A 23,467-nucleotide genomic window follows, 5' to 3' on the forward strand; every position below is an offset into this window, starting at 1 on the left:
GATCAGAAGGGTTCTCTTTGTTGTTCTCTCTGGATTTTTTTTTTTGAATTTAAAAAGAAAAGCAAGAAATGGAGGAAGAAGAGGAGAGAGAAACGCATGATCAGATATTTTATGGGAAGATGATCGTTTATAGTATTGCCGTTAAGGTTATTTTAGTTATTTAAGGCTTTGGTGACGGTTAGTTCGTTGTTCTATCGGAGAGGGCATTTTTTAAAAAATGATTTTTTCTGAATTGGACCCGGGCGCCAGGATCCAATTGGTTGAACTCGAGAGTGCTAATCCGGGTAATTCCATGTGACCCGAAACTGTTGATGTACTGCGGTGGGCAATGGGCCGGCCGAGTCCGAACCAACCTGTAAATCAGACAGATGACTTGCCTGTTCATGTGCCGCAGCCCGGTCAAATCCAGTCCCATTAAAGAACCAGGGCAAATCCCAGCACGGATTGGTTAAGTATAACTTGGGCACGTTGACTGACCTTCTCATGGGTGTCTGTCTTGGTCAAAACCAGACTGTCAAAGCGTCAGGCCTGGTTGGAGCTTGAATATCCAACCTGAACCAGCCCAAACAATTTGGTCCGTGTAACCCGATGCCCAATACCCCTATGCTGGTCTAAACAAGGGTAATCCTCTGACCCATTTTGGCCCTATAGTTCTTGGATCCACCTAAAACCGGGTCAAGTTAGACAAGCCTTTCAAGAATCAGAACATTACCCTATCCGAGCAATCTGTTAACAGAATCTGGACTCACACAGGTAGATCCAATAAGCTAATCAGTTTAGGTTTCAGACATCTGATTATAAGATTGGACCTGGTCTGGATTTGGGTGTTTACAACCAGACCTGGCTCCCAACAGAGACCTAGCTAAGTTGCATATCTATTGCTTGTAAATTCTGATTCGGATCAAGTTAGCTTTCTTTCATATTATAGTCATATGGGGCCCAGACCAAGCCCACCGAGAGCTGAACTTGGCAAAGTGTGTCTTGAGGTTTGTGTACCTATTAACCAACATCCCTCATAATTTGGAGCAGGGTTAAAGCTGATGAGCAGGGAAACCATGAAGGATTTTAACCAATCGGAGGCTTGTCAATGGGTGGTTGGTGATGAGAGATTTTTCTTTGGCCTACCAAAAAAACAAAGGATAAAAAAGACCTCTATCCAATTTGGAGACTCTTTTTGCTACAGAGTTAGATTCAACCAACGGCAACACCAATGTGTTGATTTTTTTTATTTTTTTTTGAAAGAAAGACCAATGTGATGACTTTATTTTACAAGCTTAACCATCACATATTTTTGATTGGTTACAGAAGATCAAATGACATCATTTTTTATTTTTCACTACTTAGGGATGGGACTACCGGTATATAGGATATTGGATCATAAGACAGGACTTCGACCATCCTATCTTTTGGTTGTCAAGATGGATTTGAAAGGATCCTAACCATAGTTGATCTAAACCAAGGTTGCCATGAAAGGAAATGGAAAGGAGAACAACTAGAAATACATAAACGCAACATGAGCTTATTGAGGTTCATGTGAAATGACAAATGCAATATGTATATCAAAAGGGGGACCATCCAACAAGAGGATTGTTGGTAAATCTACAGCTAGATATGACCTGTCCGGATCCTGCAAACCGGATCTTCCAGAATATGGGTGGCCCACACCTGAAAAGCGGACCTTCCATAATATGAGTGTCGACATCCCCTCCTCCCTAGGGATGGCAGTGGACCGGGGGAAAGCGGGGCCCCACCCTGCCTCACCCCGTTTGGACCGGGGATGAAGGGTATGAAACAGGGATGGAGGCGGGGACGAAGGTTAAAATCCATCCCAGTCCGGGGGTGGAGGCGGGGATGGACGTGCACTTTTCCCCGCCCCGCCCCATCCCCGCCCCATCCCCGCCCCAACCACTTTTCCCCGCAATATCCCCGCCCCGCCTCATCCCCGTTTGAACCGGGGATGGAGGACATGAAACGGGAATGAAGGCGGGGGTGGAGGATAAAATCCATCCCCGCCGGGGATGGAGGCGGGGGTGGAGGATAAAATCTTGAGGCGGGGCGGGGGTGGAGACCTTGTCCCCCGCACCGCCCCACCCCACTGCCATCCCTACTCCTCCCCCACTCAACCTGAGACGTGGTTGTGTTCGTGTTCACCTCTGGGTCCCCTCTTTAGTAATGGAGGCAGCCATACATGGCTCTCCCTAGGTGGACAGAACACGCTCCTGAGTACCGGGCCCGAACACTGGATCTGCTTACCTCAACCTGCCCTGGACACCGGTAGCACTTGCCAACAATGACACACACACAAACACACACATGCACATACACAGGTGGATGCCTAGAACAAAAACCCCGCAAATAAGAGTAGACGGTTTTGTGCCATTGGATCGCGAAGGTCACTTTTTTTTTATCAGCTGCATGTGGTAAGTCCGTGCTTGTTCAACAATTTGGGCATAGGCAGGGTGGTCGTGGGGCACCTAAGACTGGGTGGTCGTGCGGCCCCACCTGGGGTTTTCGGTCGCTTCGGCGAGGGCTCCTCATCATTAAAAGAAGACAGTTGGGCATACGCAGCTACACCCAATCCTGTAATTATTGCCATCATTAGAAATGCAACTATACATATTGCTTTTAAATTGAATATAACTGTCAATGAGAGATGTTAAAAATGATCAATCAGCATCAACTGTAACTCCTAAGCATTTCAGGCTAAAGATCCGGTTTCAATTCCCACTTGAATAATTGTCAATCAGTATATACAAAGGATCTCAATATAAAGCACGCCATAACACATCATTAGTAATGTAGAATCAGGAGGGCAGGAAAAGTGACATAAGAAACGCAAATTGTGGCTACAATCAACTAATGGTGATGCATCAAATGAGTCCAGATTGCAGCAACAAATGAAAATGTAGGACTTCTGCTAAGCCTCAGCCCTTCGCACTAACGCGACAGTTGCTATCCGGCTCCCTTCCAAGCCACCAAAACTCAATGTTGGATATGACATAACATGATTCAGATATCTGAATGGTGAGGGTAGACGCTCACTGCCTTGTGCATCTGATGCCATGGGTGCAACTGGTTTCAGCTGGAAGCTTTCAGCTTCTTGCACCAATTCATCTTTTGCATTGTTACAAGAGGTGATCACCTATAACCACAGTGGAAAACCACGTTTAACCAAACTTGAAGATTGACAGACAGATAAACAACAACAAAAACAATGTTCACAGCAATATCAAACTTTTCATTTTACAAGCATGCCCAGCAGGTAAAGCACGTAGACCATTCCATAAAGAGTCTAGTGGTTAGGGGATCATTGAACCCAGGGCTAGGATTTCATGTGATAAGTTTCAAGCTCCCAAAAAATCTCCATTGCCGCATGTTTGGGTTGAATCATCATGAAAAATGAATCCTGGGACCATCTGAGCCAAGTTCCCCACTTGAGGAAGGGATGACTACAAAGATTCTCAGCTTCCAAATGCACATAAAATATGTAGCTAAGGGCATGCAACATATGGAGGCATTCAGCGAGGTAGAAATAGTACCAATATTCCACCAGGAGCAACCAACTTTGAGACTGATTCCCAATACATAAGACTGCGAAATTGGCAAAATAAAGCATATTAGAGTTGTCACCAATCTTGCACTGCAAAACCCACGTGTTCTATCTACTCTTGAGCTGAGCCTACACCGTTAGGAAGTGCCTGATTGAATTGGGTAAATTCTTTACCCTTTGTTTGTCATTAATAGCCACAACCGTTCATCCTATAAGTTATGCTAATAATTGGTGAAACCTAAGTCAGTGGTATTACTTTGGCAGATTAGACATCGCAATGTTCAATTTGGACTGTGGGGTTTGGACTGTTGGACTTTCATATGTATTTTGCCAAAATGACAATATCCTTCAAAATCAGAATTAGCGTACCTAGAAGGGGTTGACTAGTGTTAAAGCAAGATGATTGTAACGGACGTTGTCCATATACACTATGATACATATCATTACTTTTTAGAAAAACGATATGATACACATTCATATCGCAATACAAGTGTGTATAGTATGTATAGTACGATATGGGCATGTATCGTATGATACAATGTTGGTGCACTTTAAAAAAAGCTGAAAAGTAATTTCGCGTTTTTAGGTTGTAAACACCTCTTGAAGGCCGACTCTTTCATTTGTGTAGAGCCCATTAGAGAAGTATCAACACACTCTAGAAGCCGTGGAAGCGATTTGGGTGTCGATCTGTAAGCAAAGGAGAGGGTTTTTGTGATTTCATCAAGAGTGTAGTTTCACCATTTTTTCATTAAAGGAAGTGGATTAAGATAAAAAAAACCCATATTATTTGCTTCTTATTGAGCTTTTTTGGGGGAAGATGACATCAAATGATGCCGCATGGCAATGGGGCACTTGAGTAATGAGTGAAAACGGATTAAAAATAGAGTGTAAATATTGCCATACTATTTTTTTGAGTAATATCTTTTGATTGAAGCATCATTTAGCCGAAACACGTTAGAATGTTGTCTCTAGCATGTCAAAGAATTTTTTGGAAGCTGTAAAATGATAATGCCAGCAATTACTAACTCGTCTAAGAAAAAAAATTAAGAAAAAGAGATGAGTGAGGCAGAAATGAGGTATGTGCAACCCTGGGAAGATGAAGATGAGCTCCCTACTTCTGATCCTACTGTTAAGTATTCATAAACTTGGTTATTTTATTTTTTGTTCATGTAATATGAAAGTATGAATCTTGTGGCATGTTCTTAATTGCAAGATATTAATATTTTGCATTGTTCTTGTGAGATAGTTTATGATTGATGATATCTTATGTAGCTCATAGGGACATAAATGCTTCATATGTGATTTTATGGTTGCATTTTGTGCATTTTATCATTGTTTCGTGTGTTATGATTTTTTAGAATTTTTGCGATTTTTTTCTGATTTTTTTTTATTTTTTTATTTTTTTCAAAACTTACAATTTTTTACAATATGATACATATCTTATTTTGGGCCGAACCAATAAGACTTACAATAAGATACTTACAACCTGTTGTAACTATTCACATGTATAACAACCATACTCCAATGATTTATTTAAAGCAAACTGAGTATATAGGTGACTTCAGTCCATTTCACAGAAAAGAACCTGCTTTATCTCATCTAAGGTATGCCTCTAAATATTGACAGTAGTTGAACTTCAAAAATCCACAAGTAAACAGGATTTATAAACACATGGAACAAAGTTATTATCTTAGAAACATGAGAACATCATGGGCCTACTAGGCTAAAGATCACATTAAGCCAAGGACAGTCAAATTGACAGATACCAGAGTAGGAAGTGGAAAGAAGCAATGCACGAGAGTGAGTGAGAAACAAGTCTTTAAGATGTGTGAAGTGCAGAGTTTAAGAAGCATAAGGAAAAAACGAACAAGAAGCAAAAATTGAAGTGATTGAAAGTGATATAAAAAGTAAATAAAAATTTGTACATTTGCTTAAATGCATCTTTTCACCCTTTTAGCCAAAAATACTCATCATATATGTAGGTTTGCAATAAAAATAAAACTTTGAGATAAATGTATAATTTTTTTATATCATTATAAGTGTGTTTCATAAATTAATAATCATATTTGAAAAAACAAACTTTTCATTTTGTTAAAGTAAGCTTCTCATAAAGTTTCAGAAGCTTGAAAGAAGATCATGGTTTCACAATTTCAAAGTGAACTTCATGGGAAGCGAGTTTCCAGTAACTATGGTCAAACTATATAATACAACAAGAAAGAAGAAACCACACTGCATTGCAAAGATGAAAATTATATAAAGAGAATCTATAGAAGGGCAATGATACCGTTTGACAGGGCCATCAGGATGCAGCCCAATTACATCCAGTGCTCCTTTATCTGTAACAAGTTGGAATTGCTTCTCCAGTTTGGGCTCAAGAACATCATCAACCTAAAATAAATGAGTTACAAAAGTGATGAACTAATCAGTTTATTTTTGAATACTTAAAAAGCATGGTGTGGTGTGAGTACAATTGCAGTTATAAATGATAGGATCCACTATAGGAATAAACACATCAACATCAAGCATCATAAGACTACAACAAACAACAGTACCAGGCCTTGCTTAACAACACTTAGGCATTGCCAGGAACTAGAAAAGGTGAAAAGGGAAAGGTTAACTGAGTTCTTGCCTGTGTCACTTGGTTCCATTAGACCTTGTCCAGCTTGCCTAGAACCTCTCCCAGTTCCTGTTTATCAGGAATCATCACAGGGCCAGCAGCCAGTGTCTAGGCAGACTAGATCAACAAGGAAATGCCTAGTAACACTTTTCCTAAACATGACCAGGAAATGATGAAATTTATGTGTTGTAATTTTCTTTAGAAATATCCAAGATTGTGTCTGCTGCACAAATGTGTTATAACCTAGGACTCTAGCCCTTTTACTAAGAAAGATGGGGAAGCCCCCAAGAGGAATTATGATGGTGGAAACCACATTAAACAAACAGCAGTGCATAATTGGGTGGCAATATCAGTCTTTAAGACAATGGAGCAAGCAGGCACCTTTTTAAAGTTAATGGTAAATGATGGGATGTAAAACAGGAAACAGGAGAGATGGAAAGCATAATACTTCTGGTATGACATTAACAACAGAAGTGAACATGCAAAAATGCAATGTCAACCAAAGAAAGGATGCAACTAACACATTATAATAAAAACAAAATTTAGCCCATTTAAGCTGGATTATCTAACATTTATGAAGCAGTCTCCATTCTTATTGTAGAAGGGATCAATATTTATCATAACTTCTTCTTCAAAAGTAAGTTGTTGCATAGAATCAGGGAAATTGTTTTCACCAGTAATAGACAAGCAAAAAGTTACACCTCAAAGCATCAAGAATTAGACTAAAGCAGATCATCAAACAAATCTGCACAAAATCAAGAAACAGAGGTACCAAAAACTGGATATTAGGAAAACCATCACGGTCAGCAAGATTTCTTGCAAGCTTAACTGCTCCCTCACTGTAGTCAATCCCAGTCAGATCTGAGAACCTGGACAAGGAAATCAATTGCAAGGTCATTGCCCTTTATATTCTTAAGAAACTAGGGGCCCACCAAACAATAGAATATAAGATCCCAACAAATGAAAAGAGACTAAGACATTATTACAAGTACATAACAGTGAATAAAGTGATCCATGCATAGTGAGACAATAATAGTACATGATGTTGCATATCAACAGTTATTAATTAATCCTAAATATGTGGGGCAACAAAAACTAAATGCAAAAGAAATTAAAAGTGGTACCCTTGCTTCACAAGTTCTTGGAGAAATAAGCCGTTCCCAGTCCCAATATCAAGTACACTCCAACTAGCCAAGACCTTTGAGTCTTCATCACCAGGATTAGATTTGGAGATGATCTCACCACTCAGATCCTTACAATAGACTTGAGAAAAATTAACACAAAGATTCTTTGTCCAAACTGCCATGATTTCCATCACTTCAACACCATACCTACACAAAGATCAGCAAGACATCAAAAGTTTGGTTGCACAATCACAGCAGAGATTCTTAGTAATGAACTCTAGAATATAAAAGAAACTCATACAAACATCAATCCCATTTTCAGTAGCTACTGTAGCTTGAAGCATTATTCTCACATTGAGTGGTTCATGTTCCAAAAATTTCTAGAACCCTATGTTCTCTACTGGAAGCTTCCATTGGCAGAGAGTATCTTCCCTGTCCTATTTTGCAGTTGGTTATTTCTAATTAAGTTGAGTGACATGCTTGAAGTTGCCCATAAATGTTTTTTGGACATAAATTATTACGAGACTTTTATTTGCAGAACACTGCTGAATGGGCTGCTGGAAATTGAAAAGTCATTGGGTTATGGTTTGTTCCATGCTTGATTGGTACTCCTTGATTTGTCTTACTGGATTATTTAGACCTACAATATGTTTAGAAAAGTCTTTCGGCTAATTCATCTCCAGATGATGGTTAAGCACAGCATAGGGATAGTTATTTTCCTTTGCATACTGTAGTTAACCTTTTGAGAGTTGTCCTGGCTGAGCTCATTATTTCAGATGATGTAAATAATGCCAAGTCAAGGTGACATTGAAATTAGTGAAACATAAAGTTTCCTACATAAAATGATTGTTCTGACATAGTGATTATGTAGCCTATGATAGCAGAAAAAATCAAGAGACTAATAAGGAAGTTAAAGAAAGAGAACAGACTGATGAAATATTCGGTATGTCATGTTCCTCATATAACAGCAGTGAGTTTATGATCTGCAGCTTGCCACATGAAAAATGAATTATTGGTAGGAGCTAAAATAAATGAGGTTTCATTTGACCTTACTACATTGCTCAAAATTATGAGAAAATCATCCAATACATATCAGAGGAAGTTCACAACAATTACTGCAACGAGCTCCTCTCATCATTCATCAACATATATTTTTCTCCTTGAATTGTAACTCTCAAATGAGTACTCAGTTCATAAAAAATAGATGAGCATATAAATGAAAAGGAAAGAAAGAGAAACAAGAAGACTCTTTCATGTCCTCTCTCTTATGGCTGTGATAGAATCGCCTACAAATGTCTTTTCTCAAAGTAGAATGAATATATATCATCCAGCACTTTGAATTGACCAGTAGGAAAACGTCTCATCAACCCTTTGACACACCACACTTTCCATATATGCACTTATGGACAAGGTCTGCAATCTGTACATGATGAGCTTGCAAACATGTCTTGGATCAAAATGCGGGTTCCGATTTTCATCAAGATATCCTTATGTTGGAATTGAGTGTGTAAAGCACTAGACCTTAAAAACTCATAACCTAAAATCTGGGAACAAAAGAATGACACAACAGAGTCAAATAATTAAAAATTCAGGTCTTCAACACACGAAGCCAGAAAAATCATCATCATGAGTTGCAGGAGGTCAAAAGAATTAGTTGGTCATAAGGAAGGAAGGTGATCATCATTATCAACAAGCCAAAAGGAACAACCATAGAAAAAAAAGGAAACCCAAAATGGAAAACCTTTGCCTAACACCACCTTCTCAAAATCAGGAACACTAATATGATTTCAGTGAACGAGCTAAATCAAACATAATAATGAAATCAAAGTCCAAATATATGAAAATGCCAATTCTGTAAATGCGCAAAAATGAGATCAATTTAATTATTTTAATCATCAACCACTAAAACAACAAGCTAAATCACCAATCAGTGTAGGATATTGTGCACTAAACAAACCTGTTCAGAAAATGGCAAGAAGAGGTTCCCTATTGCACCAAATTTCAAATCATTATACAAAATAGCAAAACAAGGAAGCAACAAATTCAGAACCATAATTCAAAAGGAAAGTCGAACAAAATAAAAACAAATCAATAAGATCATTTTAATGGAATCTTGATGGTGATGTCAAGACGCTAACCAGACTTCTCCTGCGTGACCATGCTCATGGAAATTCGCAACCTCGTCAGCATATACAGAATCCCAATAACTCTGCAACCCCAGCATGGGATTCTCCGTTTCCGCCTCCCGCTCCTCCTTATCCGAACTGCTCAGAAACATCAAACCATCAAAATAACGAGGAGCAAAAGAATATAAAACAAACTCCGTCATCATGAATTTCTCAAATGCACGTATATCCTCCACGATCACAACAATGTAGCATAAAAAACCAACCAAAAACACAGAAAGAGGAATCACGACCACTACATAAAAAAAAACGTAAACGTGGCCCAAAAATCATAAAAAAAAAAGAAAAAGAAGAGATCAAACCATCAACAATAAAAAAGTAAAAGCAAAAAGACCCCCCGTCACATGAATTTCTCATAAGATCTTCCATGATCACACCAATATGGGACAAAAAAACCCCAAAACCCATGAACGAGCGAATCATAGCCCCTACAGAAAACCAAAATAACCACCAAAAACGTAAATTTCTCCTCAAAACCATGAAAAAACGCAAAAATATCAGATATTGAGGATCACCCATTTCAAAACTCATATGAAAATTCTCGAATAACAAAGCAAAAAATCATGAAAAAAAAGAAAATTTCGTGCAAACAGGGAGAAAGACGAGCTCTTCGGCGAAGAGAAAGAGGTAGGGAGAGAGGAAAGGGAAATGAATGAACACTGAGAAGGAATCCGTCCTTCACCTGTAGTCGGAAGCGGTCGGGAAGGTGCCGCCGGCGGAGAGGGCTTCGGAGGCGTCGACGTGCCGCTGCTCGTCGTCGAGCGTGCTCCCGTAGTCGCTCTTTATCGACCACGAGTCGGCCGCCACAGACCGGTCGTCGTCGGAGAACAGGTCGGAGACCGTAGGGAATCGAGCCTGCACCGGATCGGCATCCTCTGGTGGCCACCTGATTCCGGCCATCTCGGTCGTTCTCCGGTCGCCGGCAAAACGAGAGAGAGAGAGAGAGAGATGTCTGTTAACACCGTTTCGGTTGTCCTTTTCACTTTTGCCAAATATGCAGGAAGGCATAAACATAAATGCCTTTCATAGATGAATATATTACTATGGTGACATTTCCCATTTTATGAGTTGTATTTTGTGTTAAGCTCTTTCCCACGTATAGCCACGTGTAGAAGTATCCATACTTGGATCGATGGATCAGTTTTTGCTCCGAATTTCGATGACCTATTAGTAGGGGCACAATTTACAAACAGGTTAGAATTATATTCTGGCAGGATGGTATTTCTGAACCTGAATCTAAATGTTAGGCAGTAACTCAGGACCTTAATCCAGATACAAGCCAGATCCAATGTAGTGGAGTTGGATCCAGATGCAAAATTCAAATGATAATACTAGATCCAATCACAGAAAGGTTGTAAACAAGGGTTTTACATATAACAATGAAAAAAGTACAAATGGATCGGATTTGATCTGGATGTAACGTAGATTTGCCAGAAAGCATAGACAGAAGTAGAATCAGAATCCAAAAAGTTCCGATGTAAGTCTAATGCTGGAACAAGTAGATGTTTACATCTTATTTTAAGATCCACATCATGTAACAGTATGTTGGATTTGAAGACTTGGTACTGATTTACGAAATGGGTTGGCTTTGGTTTTGGATTCCCACACACCGGAAGAAAAGTTGCTAGATGTAAAACTGCATTGGATAATGGTGAATAGCTAGCTGGATCTGGTATAGTGAAAAGTTCTTCGATCCATATCAAATATCTGGGTTTGGATAAAACCTACGTCCAACCTGAATCCAATCTTCTTGCGAAAACCGTTTTTACGTTTTTGTACACACGGCGTCTTTCAATCCATGGCTTGATTATTGGATACATACATATTTTTTTAACAAGTGCAGGCTACAACAGTAAAATAAAGATTCTAGAACAAAACAAACATTTTTAAAGTTTGCCTTTTAATTTCACCGTGAAAAAAGGAAAGGTTTTAACTATAGAAAAACAAAAAAACAAAAAAAACAAACGGATAGAATCCTACTTTTTTTATCCCTTAAAAATAGGATAAAAATCGTTACAAAAGAGATATTTAATATAAAGACAAGAGCTAATGTCGTTATTACATAAAGCATGTTTAACGTTTTTTAAATTTTTAATAAAAAATGCATCAACTTTAATCAGTTAGGAGCCCATAAGGGCTCCATTTATCTGGTAGGAGCCACTGATTAGCGTCACCAAGTTGAAGAGGCATTACGAGTTCGAAACCCAGGAATTCACGTCCCTCACCGCGAGCGAGGCCTCAAGTTGGGTGGGTTTATTACTCGAATGAGCTCGCGAGTCCACATAGTGGTTTACCATGTAATACAGCAGGAGCAGGAGCAATGCATGTTTAGGTTCACAAGATCCAATTAGATATGTTTTTATAGCTTTGAATTTTCTTGTATTTGGATCTTTGTAATTGATATTGGATCCAAATAATTGATTCATATCCCAATTTAGTATCTCATTAGGATTAGTATGCTTCTTATTTGATATTGTTCTAAAATAAGTAGGTTAGACGTGTAAGGATTGAGATTGTTCTCCTATAAATAATAGACATATCTAGGGTTTATTTACAGTTGAGATGAAATCGAGAATTGTTAATTTCCTGTTATTTCAATTATTTCATGTTTACTAACTTCTTGTAATTTCCTTGAATTCTTTGGATCCAAAAATATTAATAAGTGTAGGATAAGAATCTTATGATTTCTGTTTCTCATCATCATATAGCAATAAACCTAAAAAATGATTAGATCGATGTGTGAAGATAGAGTGCAAATGGATCAGACTCAGTCTTATTATTCTCAATTATGAATCTTAGAATAAGAACGAATATACATGCGAATAGATTTGGATCTGTGGTTGCTATTTCCAGATTCATTAGGAGTAATGCTTTCTATTATATCTGAATCAAGTCTGTTCTCTTTAAACTTCTGTAGACGTAAAACCATCGTTTCCTGTCCTTTTCTTATAATACCAGATCCAATTTTTAACATACAATATTTGGATCTAGATTCTACTGTACTGCATCAGATCTAGTTCGGATTCAGATTAAGATTCAAATTGGGAGTTGCTACTTTGAATTTGGTTTCAGATTTTGATCTACATGATTAGGTCCATATCCAACCCGTTTGGGTTTAGCTAGGTCCAGTTCAAACATGAAGAACCTATGCTCGAACAAGTTCTGATTTTGATGGACTGCTCCAAATGGCTATAAAGAGATTCAAACTTGACCATGAACATGCATTGTCTGTCTCAGTTGGATCTTGGGTTCAGTGTGGGGGTGAGTTATAGACAGCTAGACCAGGTCCAACCCAAATATCAATTGGATGCTAGTGACCAGGATAACTCCATTGGATTAACCCAAGATGGTCACAAAGTTCAATTACGTCATATTGAAAATGCTCTAATTTTGCTAAATAATCATGTTTGGAAAAGAATCAGTCATTTTCAATTGCCACGTGGCAAAAGTTTTTTGTTTTTTGATAGGCAAGCTGCAGACAACCCTCATGTGATTCGAAGTCGAGATTCCTCGATTATGATACTTGCTCGTGTGACCTAACCATCCAGTTATATATCTTATTTCACTCCCCACTCTGCACTTCCTTATGGAGCTTGCTAGGATCGCATTGAGGTGCGCAGTAGTTGAAGGAGAGAGAATAGACAGGGTTTCCTTTTTGGTAGACGGATTGCTTCTGGGGGTTTTACCACTGTTGAGAAGTATCTCAGATCGATCTACGTTATAGATGTGAAAAGCCCTCTTATAAGAGGGCAGTTGGTGGGTTCTCCTCCTCCCCTGGGTAGTTGTTGCTCAACAATCTCATCACGCTTAGAGGGAAAAACCGTCTTGACCATAATTTCGGTGTGCAAGCAATTTTTGAACTGCATTTGGTGGGGATCCTATGTGATAAGGTGAGAGCGGGCGCACCTCTGATCTTATCGCATGAGACCTATTTGAAATTTGCATAGCCACCTGGATCCGAATCTTATCCAAATCCAACATCTCTCACTTTGCCATTCATACCGAATCATGACGTTGGATTTCTCTTCCAACTATAAGAGTTTTACAGAGACATCAATAATATAACAACAAATAGTTTGCTAGTAACCATTTATCTAGATGTTTCACTTAGACATACCTCATTACCATACCGCATACATGTTTTGAAAATAATTCTTCTAATATGCTTTTTGTTAAAAGATCAACAATCATATCAGAGGTAGGTAAGTAACTTACTGTAATTTCATTCTTTTCCATCACGTCATGAATATAATGATATTTTACTATTATGCATTTACTTTTAGAGTTATTTGCTCAAATCTTCATAAAAGTGATCGGTGCTTAATTATCAGAGTGAATTTGTACTAGCCCATTGGTTATATCCTGCTTCAAATCACTTATGAAGCAACTTATCCAAATGATAAAAGTAGCAATAGCATTGCAAGCAACATACTCAGCTTCTTGAGTATATATGCTGAGCTATACAACCTTGTTTCTTATAAATCCAAGAGCTTCAAAGAAAAAAATATATCTAGAAGTGAATTTATTATCATCTCTGCTGCCTGCAAAATCAACATCAGAATATCCAGTCAGTTTCAAAGTATCCTTTTGAAAATATAATTACAAGTTCTTAGTCCCTTTCAAATATCGAAATATTCTCTTCACTACTTATTAGTAAGGCCAATAAGGATTAAGCTGGTATCGACTGATGAGATCAACAATAAACTGATATCATGTCTCGTGCATAACATAGCATACATCAAGCTTCCAATAGTTTTTGCACATTCAACATTTATTGTCCTTCATCCAGACAATCATTCTTGCTTAATTTTACACTTTTTACCACATGTGTTCTAACAAGCTTGCAATCATTCATTGTAAACTTTTTAAGTATATAATTAATATACCTTTCTTGACTCAAGCTCAAAAGTTTAGAATTTTTATTTTGAGTGATTTTAATTCTAAGAATATATGATGCTTCTCCCATGTCTTTCATCTCGAATTAAAAATTTAACCATAACTTGGTTTTGACAATCATGTCATTATCGTTTCTAGTCAAGAGAATGTCATCTACATACGGTGAGATAATTGAGAATTTACTCCGACTTTTCCAAACATAAACATAGTGGTCAAATCTATTTGCTACAAATCTCAATGAAATAATTGCATTATGAAACTTTAAGTATCACTGACGTGGTGATTACTTGAGTCCGTATAAATTTTTTTTAACCTATACACTTTATCCTCTTGGCCTTTAATAATATAGTCTTTAGGCTATTTCATAAAAATGATTTTCTTAAATTCACCATTTAAGAATGCAGTTTTAATATCCATCTGATGTAAATCTAAATCATAGTGAGGTATGATAGCCAAGACCATCCTTATAGAGACAAATTTTGCAATTGGGGAATAGGTATCAACATAGTGTACCCCCTCTTTTTGAGAAAAACCTTTATCTACCAACCTAACTTTAAATTTAGGTGTACTTCTATCAGACTTGAATTTCTTCTTCAATATCCATTTGCATCCAATAACTTTTCTTTACTTAGGTAAATCAGTAAATCCCCAGACTTGGTTCTTCTCAATAGACTTAATTTTCTCGTCCATAGCTTTTATCCAGTATGTGGATTCAAGTGATTTTATTGACTCATTATATGACATGTTATCTTTCATGTCATCAAGATCTATCAAATAACATAGTTCCTTTGACAAATAAACATAATAGTCATCAAGATATGAAAGAAAAACCCTTTACCCTTTACGACCAACATGAGTGATGTAAAGAAGACTGATCACTGACAATTGGTTCACTGTTACCTAATTGTTCTTAATTACTGACAATTGATTCATCATTACCTAACTATTCTAGTAAATCATTAGAATCATAGATGAGATCAAATGAATCATCTACATTTGAGCAATGAATTATTGGTTTCATGTTTTGATCTTCCAAGAATATGTCTCTACTTTCAATTAAACTCTTATCAGGATAGAATAATCTATAACTTTTGGATCCTTTTGGATATCTAATAAAGGTATATCTTATGAATTTGCTATCTAGTTTATCCCTAGATCGATCCATAACTTTTATATGGGCTACTGAACTCCATCTTTGAAGATGAATTAAGTCTAGATCGATCAGTATTTAATTTAATTTGACAAGTTTCTTCATTTTATTTAGATTAATATGTCCTAATCTTTGGTGCTAAACATTTACATCTACATTAAAGACATTATCAATATAAGTAGAAGTAGATGCAATTTTATTTAAAATAGAAACATTCAGTTTAAACAACCCATGGTCTTTGTCAAAAACCCTACCTAACATAACTCGACCATGTTTTCTCACAGTGACCTTTCCTGTAAAAAAACTTAACTTCAAAACCTTTATTACTTAGGGTTGGAATAAACACCAAATTTTATCGCATGGATGGTACATAAAAAACATCAGTCAACAAAATATTATTTAAAGGTGTTTCTATGTGGTAAGTTCCAACACCCATAACATCAGAATAGATATTGTTTCCCATGTACACTTGATGTTTCCCAGGTTTATACTCAGTCATATCCACCACACCTTTCTTGGTCTTGGTTGTATGTCGTGTTACTCCAAAATCCATCCACCATTCAGAAAGCTCCCGGTCTACATATGAACAATCCGATATCATGCAGACTATATCATGCCTCCCCTGTTGCCCGCTAGATTTGTTATCCCTGTTATTATTTTGGTTATGGCGACTTCAACAATCTCGCTTGAAACATTCAGGTTTTTTACACTTGAAACACTTCCTCTAGAAGGCAATTCCATGTGGCTTGCAGAATGTTGAACCCCTTTTCTTATTAATTTTGCCAAAAAATTTAAATGACTTTCTTTTAAATTGCGAGTGTCTAGAGGGACCACGACTATTGTTAGAAGTATCTCTAGCAAAATGTAACCCATTCTTCTTATCCTACAACATGTGTTGTTGCTCAATTTTCAATTGACCAGATAATTCATCAAGTGTCAAGTTCTTGAAGTTCAACCTAAGAGCAATGGCGATTGTCCTCAATAAAGGAGGTAGACTGTGCAAGATAGTTTATATCTGCATACGATCTGAGATTACATTCCAAACAATGGCTAAGTCTTTAACCATTATAAGCATCTTGTTGACATGATCAACTACATCATCATTGCAATAAGGTGAAAATGGGCCCACCTCTGATCTTATCGCATGAGACCTATTTGAAATTTGCATGGCCACCTGAATCTGGATCCATCACTCCCTACCTCTCACTCTCTCTAAACCTAACACTACAAGAATTCTGCAGATTAGAGACAAACGCTATCCATCACTAATCCATCATAAATCCATCGCTAATCTATTTAGCGATGGATTGGCGATGGCTTAGTGATGGATAGCGTCTGTTACAATTTTCTAGTCGCTAATTAACGACAGATACAATTTGTCGCTACTTTTGTTGCTAATTAGCGATAAATTAGCGAATGTCATGCTTTATTGTTAAATAAGGACTGATTTAGTTTCACGACAGATATATATCTGTCACTAATTCCTCGCTAAAATTTAATGATAAATATGTATCCGTCTATAATATCACTCGCCAATTTAACAACATATTCGCGATGGATTACATTCCATTGCAAAACATTAGTTGATTCAGTTTTTAAGATAGATAAATATTCATCCTTAATCCATTGCTAAATTGGCGATGGATAATATCCGTCGCTAATCCATCATAAAATTAAAAAAAAAATGTTTGAAATATAAATATCAAGAAAAAAATTTCTCGTTATACAATTTATATAACCTGCATATAAAAAATAAAGTACACATAAAAAATATACATACAAAGCAGGTGAAACAAATTTAACACAAGTTATAAGTAAAACAAATTTTACAACTCACTCACCAAGTTCTAATTACTTACAAGTGAACATATACAAAGAGTTTTGTTTGAAACAACAAGTACGTGAAACAAATTCAACACATGAATCTAATCCTCGCCAAGATTCAAAGCATCATCCACTTCATTGTCTCGATCTACCCCTTCATCCATGCATCAATCAACTATTCTATGTTGATCATCTCTAGCATACTACAAAAGAACCGAAATGTTAGTATTGATAAACAAAATATAATGAAATAAATTATATGCAATGCACCTAATGAAAGATAATCAATGCAACATGGCTGAATGACACATAGACTAGCAATAAAGTGAAGGACATTAACAGAATTCAGATATGTGTTCAAAGGCTGACAAAAAAAAAATCATAATGATACAATCATGCGAATATGTGTTCTAAGTTTGTCAAAAAAAATGTCATAGTGTTTCAAGCATGCATATATGGTTTATAAGGTTGTCAAATAAATATATTATGTATCACAATCATGCATATATGTGTTATAAGGCAGTAAAAAAACTTTCATAGTGATGAAATCATGCTTATATGTGTTCTAAGGTTGTCAAAAAATTGTCATAGTGATTCAATCATGCATATATGTGTTATAAGGCAGTAAAAAAAAATTATAGTGATGAAATCATGCTTATATGTGTTCTAAGGTTGTAAAAAAACTTTCATAGTGATTCAATCATGCATATATGTATTCTAAGGTTGTCAAAAAACTTTCATAGTGATTTAATCAAGCATATATATAATATAAGACAGTCAAAAAACTTTCATAGTGATGAAATCATGCTTATATGTGTTCTAAGGTTGTCAAAAAACTTTCATAGTGATTCAATTATGCATATATATGTTATAAGACAGTCAAAAAACTTTCATAGTGATGAAATCATGCTTATATGTGTTCTAAGGTTGTCAAAAAACTTTTATAGTGATTCAATCATGCATATATGTGTTATAAGGCAATAACAAAACTTTCATAGTGATGAAATCATGCTTATATGTGTTCTAAGGTCGTCCAAAAAAAATAGCATAGTGATTCAAGCATGCATATATGGTTTATAAGGTTGTCAAATAAATGTGTTATGTATCACAATCATGCATATATGTGTCATAAGGCAGTTAAGAAACTTTCATAGTGATGAAATCACGCTTATATGTGTTCTAAGGTTGTCAAAAAACTTTCATAGAGATCCAATCATGCATATATGTGTTAAAAGGCAATAAAAAATTTTCATAGTGATGAAATCATGCTTATATGTGTTCTAAGGTTGTTAAAAAACTTTTATAGTTATTCAATCATGCGTATATGTGTCATAAGGCAGCAAAAAAACATTCATAGTGATTCAATCATGCTCATATATGTTCTAAGGTTGTCAAAAAACCTTCATAGTGATTCAATCATGCATATGTGTTATAAGGCAGTCAAAAAATTCATAGTGATTCAATCATGCATATATGTGTTATAAGGCAGTCAAAAAATTCATAGTGATGAAATCATGCTTATATGTGTACTTAGGTTGACAAAAAACTTTTATAGCGATTCAATCATGCATATATGTGTTATAAGGCAGTCAAAAAATTCATAGTGATGAAATCATGCTTATATGTGTTCTTAGGTTGTCGAAAAACTTTTATAGTGATTCAATCATGCATATATGTGTTCTAAGTTTGTCAAAAAACTTTCATAGTGATTTAATCCTGCATATATGTGTTAGAAGGCTGTCAAATTTTTTTATAGTAATGAAATCATGCTTATATGTGTTCTAAGGTTGTCAAAAAACTTTCTTAGTGATTCAATCATGCATATATGTGTTATAAGGCAGTAAAAAATTTCATAATGATAAAACTTTCATAGTAATGAAATCATGCTTATATGTGTTATAAGGCAGTCAAAAAAATTCATAGTGATGAAATCATGCTTATGTGTGTTCTAAGGTTGTCAAAAAACTTTTATAGTGATTCAATCATGCATATATGTATTATAAGGCAGTTAAAAAACTTTTATAGTGATAAAATCATGCTCATATATATTCTAAGTTTGTCAAAAAACTTTTATAGTGATTTAATCATGCATATATGTGTTATAAGGCAGTCAAAAAATTTCATAGTAATGAAATCATGCTTATATGTGTTATAAAGTTGTCAAAAAACTTTCATAGTGATTCAATCATGCATATATGTGTTATAAGGCAGTCAAAAAAATTTATAGTGATGAAATCATGCTTATATGTGTCATAAGGTTGTCAAAAAACTTTCATAGTGATTCAATCATGCATATATGTGTTACAAGGCAATAAAAAAACTTTCATAGTGATGAAATTATGCTTATATGTGTTCAAAGGTCATCAAAAAAATGTCATAGTGATTCAAGCATGCATATATGGTTTATAAGGCTGTCAAATAAATGTGTTATGTATCACAATTATGCATATATGTGTTATAAGACAGTAAAAAAACTTTCATAGTGATGAAATCATGCTTATATGTGTTCTAAGGTTGTCAAAAAACTTTTATAGATATTCAATCATGCATATATGTGTTAAAAGGCAGTCAAAAAATTTCATAGTAATGAAATCATGCTTATTTGTGTTCTAAGGTTGTAAAAAAACTTTCATAGTGATTCAATCATGTGTATATGTGTTATAAGGCAGTAAAACAACTTTCATTCTGATTCAATAATGCTCATATGTGTTCTAAGGTTGTCAAAAAACATTCATAGTGATTCAATCATGCATATATGTATTCTAAGGTTGTCAAAAAACTTTCATAGTGATTTAATCAAGCATATATATAATATAAGGCAGTCAAAAAAATTCTTAGTGATGAAATCATGCTTATATGTGTTCTTAGGTTGTGAAAAACTTTCATAGTGATTCAATCATGCATATATGTGTTTTAACGTTGTCAAAAAACTTTCATAGTGATTTAATCCTATAAATATGTGTTATAATGCAGTCAAAAAAATTTATTGTAATGAAATCATGCTTATATGTGTTCTAAGGTTGTCAAAAAACTTTCATAGTGGTTCAATCATGCATATATGTGTTATAAGACAGTCAAAAAATTCTATAGTGATTTAATCATGCATATATGTGTTCTAAAGTTGTCAAAAATATTTCATTGTAATAAAATCATGCTTATATGTGTTCTAAGGTTGTCAGAAAACTTTCATAGTGATTCAATCATGCATATGTGTTATAAAACAGTCAAAAAATTTTATAGTGATGAAATCATGTTTATATGTATTATAAGGTTGTCAAAAAACCTTCATAGTGATTCAATCTTGCATATATGTGTTATGAGGCAATAAAAGAACTTTCATAGTGATGAAATCATGCTCATTTGGGTTCTAAGGTTGTCAAAAAACTTTTATTGTGATTCAATTGTGCATATATGTGTTATAAGGCAGTCAAAAAATTTTATAGTAATGAAAACATGTTTATATGTGGTATAAGATTGTCAAAAAAATTTCATAGTGATTCAATCAAGCATATATGTGTTATAAAACAGTCAACAAATTTCATAGTGGTGAAATCATGCTTATAGATTTTCTAAGGTTGTCAAAAAACTTTCATAGTGATTCAATCATGCATATATGTGTTCTAAGGTTCTCAAAAAACTTTTATAGCGATTCAATCATGCATATATGTGTTATAAGGCAGTAAAAAACTTTCATACTGATGAAATCATGCTTGTATGTGTTCTAAGGTTGTCAGAAAACTTTCATAGTGATTAAATCATGCATATATGTGTTATAAAGCAGTAAAAAAATTTCATAGTGATGAAATCATGTTTATATGTATTCTAAGGTTGTCAAAAAACCATCAAAGTGATTCAATCATGCATATATGTGTTATAAGGCAGTCAAAAAACTTTCATAGTGATGAAATCATGCTCATTTGGGTTCTAAGGTTGTCAAAAACCTTTTATTGTGATTCAATTGTGCATATATGTGTCATAAGGCAGTCAAAATTTTTATAGTAATGAAATCATGCTTATGTGTGGTATAAGATTGTCAAAAAACTTTCATAGTGATTCAATCATGCATATATGTGTTATAAGACAGTTAACAAATTTCATAGTGGTGAAATCATGCTTATATATTTTCTAAGGTTGTCAAAAAACTTTCATAGTGATTTAATCAGTCATATATGTGTTCTAAGGTTCTCAAAAAACATTTATAGCGATTCAATCATGCATATTTGTGTTATAAGGCAGTAAAAAAACTTTCATAGTGATGAAATCATGCTTATATGTGTTTTAAGGTTGTCAAAAAACTTTCATAGTGATTCAATCATGCATATATGTGTTATAAGGCAGTCAAAAAATTTCATAATGATGAAATCATGCTTATGTGTGTTATAAGTTTGTCAAAAAACTTTCATAGTGATTTAATCATGCATATATGTGTTATAAGGCAATAAAAAAAATTCATAGTAATGAAATCATGCTTGTTTGTTTTCTAAGGTCATCAAAAAAATGTCATAGTGATTCAGACATGCATATATGGTTTATAAGGTTGTCAATTAAAGATGTTATTTATCACAATCATGCATATATATTATAAGACAATAAAAAAACTTTCATAGTGATGAAATCATGCTTATTTGTGTTCTAAGGTTGTTAAAAAAGTTTTATAGTGACTCAATCATGCATATGTGTGTTAAAAGGCAGTCATAAGGTTTCATAGTGATGAAATGATGCTTATATATGTTCTAAGGTTGTCAAAAAACTTTCATAGTGATTCAATCATGCGTATATGTGTTATAAGGCAGTAAAAAAACTTTCATAGTGATTCAATCTTGCTCATAAGTGTTCTAAGGTTGTAAAAAAACTTTCATAGTGATTCAATCAAGCATGTGTGTTATAAGGCAGTCAAAAAATTTCATAGTGATTCAATAATCCATATATGCCTTATAAGGCAGTCAAAAAAATATCATAGTGATGAAATCAAGCTTATATGTGTTCTTAGGTTGTCAACAAACTTTTATAGTGATTCAATCATGCATATATGTGTTCTAAGGTTGTCAAAAAATATTCATAGTGATTTAATCTTGCATATATGTGTTATAAGGTAGTCACAATTTTTTATAGTAATGAAATCGTGCTTATAAATGTTCTAAGGTTGTCAAAAAACTTTCATAGTGATTCAATCATGCATATATGCTTTATAAGGCAGTAAAAAAAAATCATAGTGATAAAACTTTCATAGTAATGAAAACATGCTTATATGTCTTATAAGGTAGTAAAAAAAAATCATAGTGATGAAATCATGCTTATGTGTGTTTTAAGGTTGTCAAAAAAGTTTTTTATAGTGATTCAATCATACATATATGTATTATAAGGCAGTCAAAAAACTTTTATAGTGATGAAATCATGCTTATATGTGTTCTAAGTTTGTCAAAAAACTTTTATAATGATTTAATCATGCATATATGTGTTATAAAGCAGTCAAGAAATTTCATAGTAATGAAATCATGCTTATGTGTTATAAGGTTGTCAAAAAACTTTCAGAGTGATTCAATCACGCATATATGTGTTATAAGGCAGTCAAAAAAATTTATAGTGATGAAATTATGCTTATACGTGTTATAAGGTAGTCAAAAAACTTTCTTAGTGATTCAATCATGCATATATGTGTTCTAAGGTTGTCAAACAACTTTCATAGTGATTCAGTCATGCATATATGTGTTATAAGGCAATCAAAAAACTTTCATAGTGATGAAATCATGCTTATATGTGCTCTAAGGTTGTCAAAACACTTTCATAGTGATTCAATCATGCATATATGTGTTCTAAGACAATCAAAAAATTTTATAGTGATGAAATCATGCTGATATGTGTTATAAGGTTATCAAAAAACTTTCATAGAGATTCAATCATGCATATATGTGTATAAGGCAATAAAAAAACTTTCATAGTGATGAAACCATGCTTATATGTGTTCTAAGATTGTCAAAAAAATGTCATAGTGATTCGAGCATGCATATATGGTCTATAAGGCTGTCAAATAAATATATTATGTATCACGATCATGCATATATGTGTTATAGGGCAGTCAAAAAACTTTCATAGTGATGAAATCATACTTATATGTGTTAT

The 23,467-nt window shown here is 34.8% G+C and overlaps 1 protein-coding gene across 1 annotated transcript; it reads right to left on the bottom strand.

Annotated features, from left to right (window-relative positions):
* Positions 1–2,696: 2,696 nt before the first annotated feature.
* On the bottom strand, positions 2,697–10,439 carry LOC149832140 (uncharacterized). Its single transcript, XM_090012363.1, has 7 exons — positions 10,160–10,439; positions 9,430–9,555; positions 7,292–7,498; positions 6,940–7,036; positions 5,835–5,938; positions 3,540–3,591; positions 2,697–3,142 (listed from the first exon to the last, which is right to left on the bottom strand). The coding sequence occupies exons 1-7, from the start codon at positions 10,375–10,377 to the stop codon at positions 2,918–2,920; spliced, it is 1,029 nt and encodes a 342-aa protein (XP_089868489.1). The 5' UTR covers positions 10,378–10,439; the 3' UTR covers positions 2,697–2,917.
* Between the last annotated feature and the right edge of the window lie 13,028 nt (positions 10,440–23,467).

Source organism: Nuphar pumila, chromosome 7, assembly GCF_984573655.1.
Source record: "Nuphar pumila chromosome 7, dmNupPumi1.hap1.1, whole genome shotgun sequence".
In the NCBI taxonomy this organism is placed as follows: Eukaryota; Viridiplantae; Streptophyta; class Magnoliopsida; order Nymphaeales; family Nymphaeaceae; genus Nuphar; species Nuphar pumila.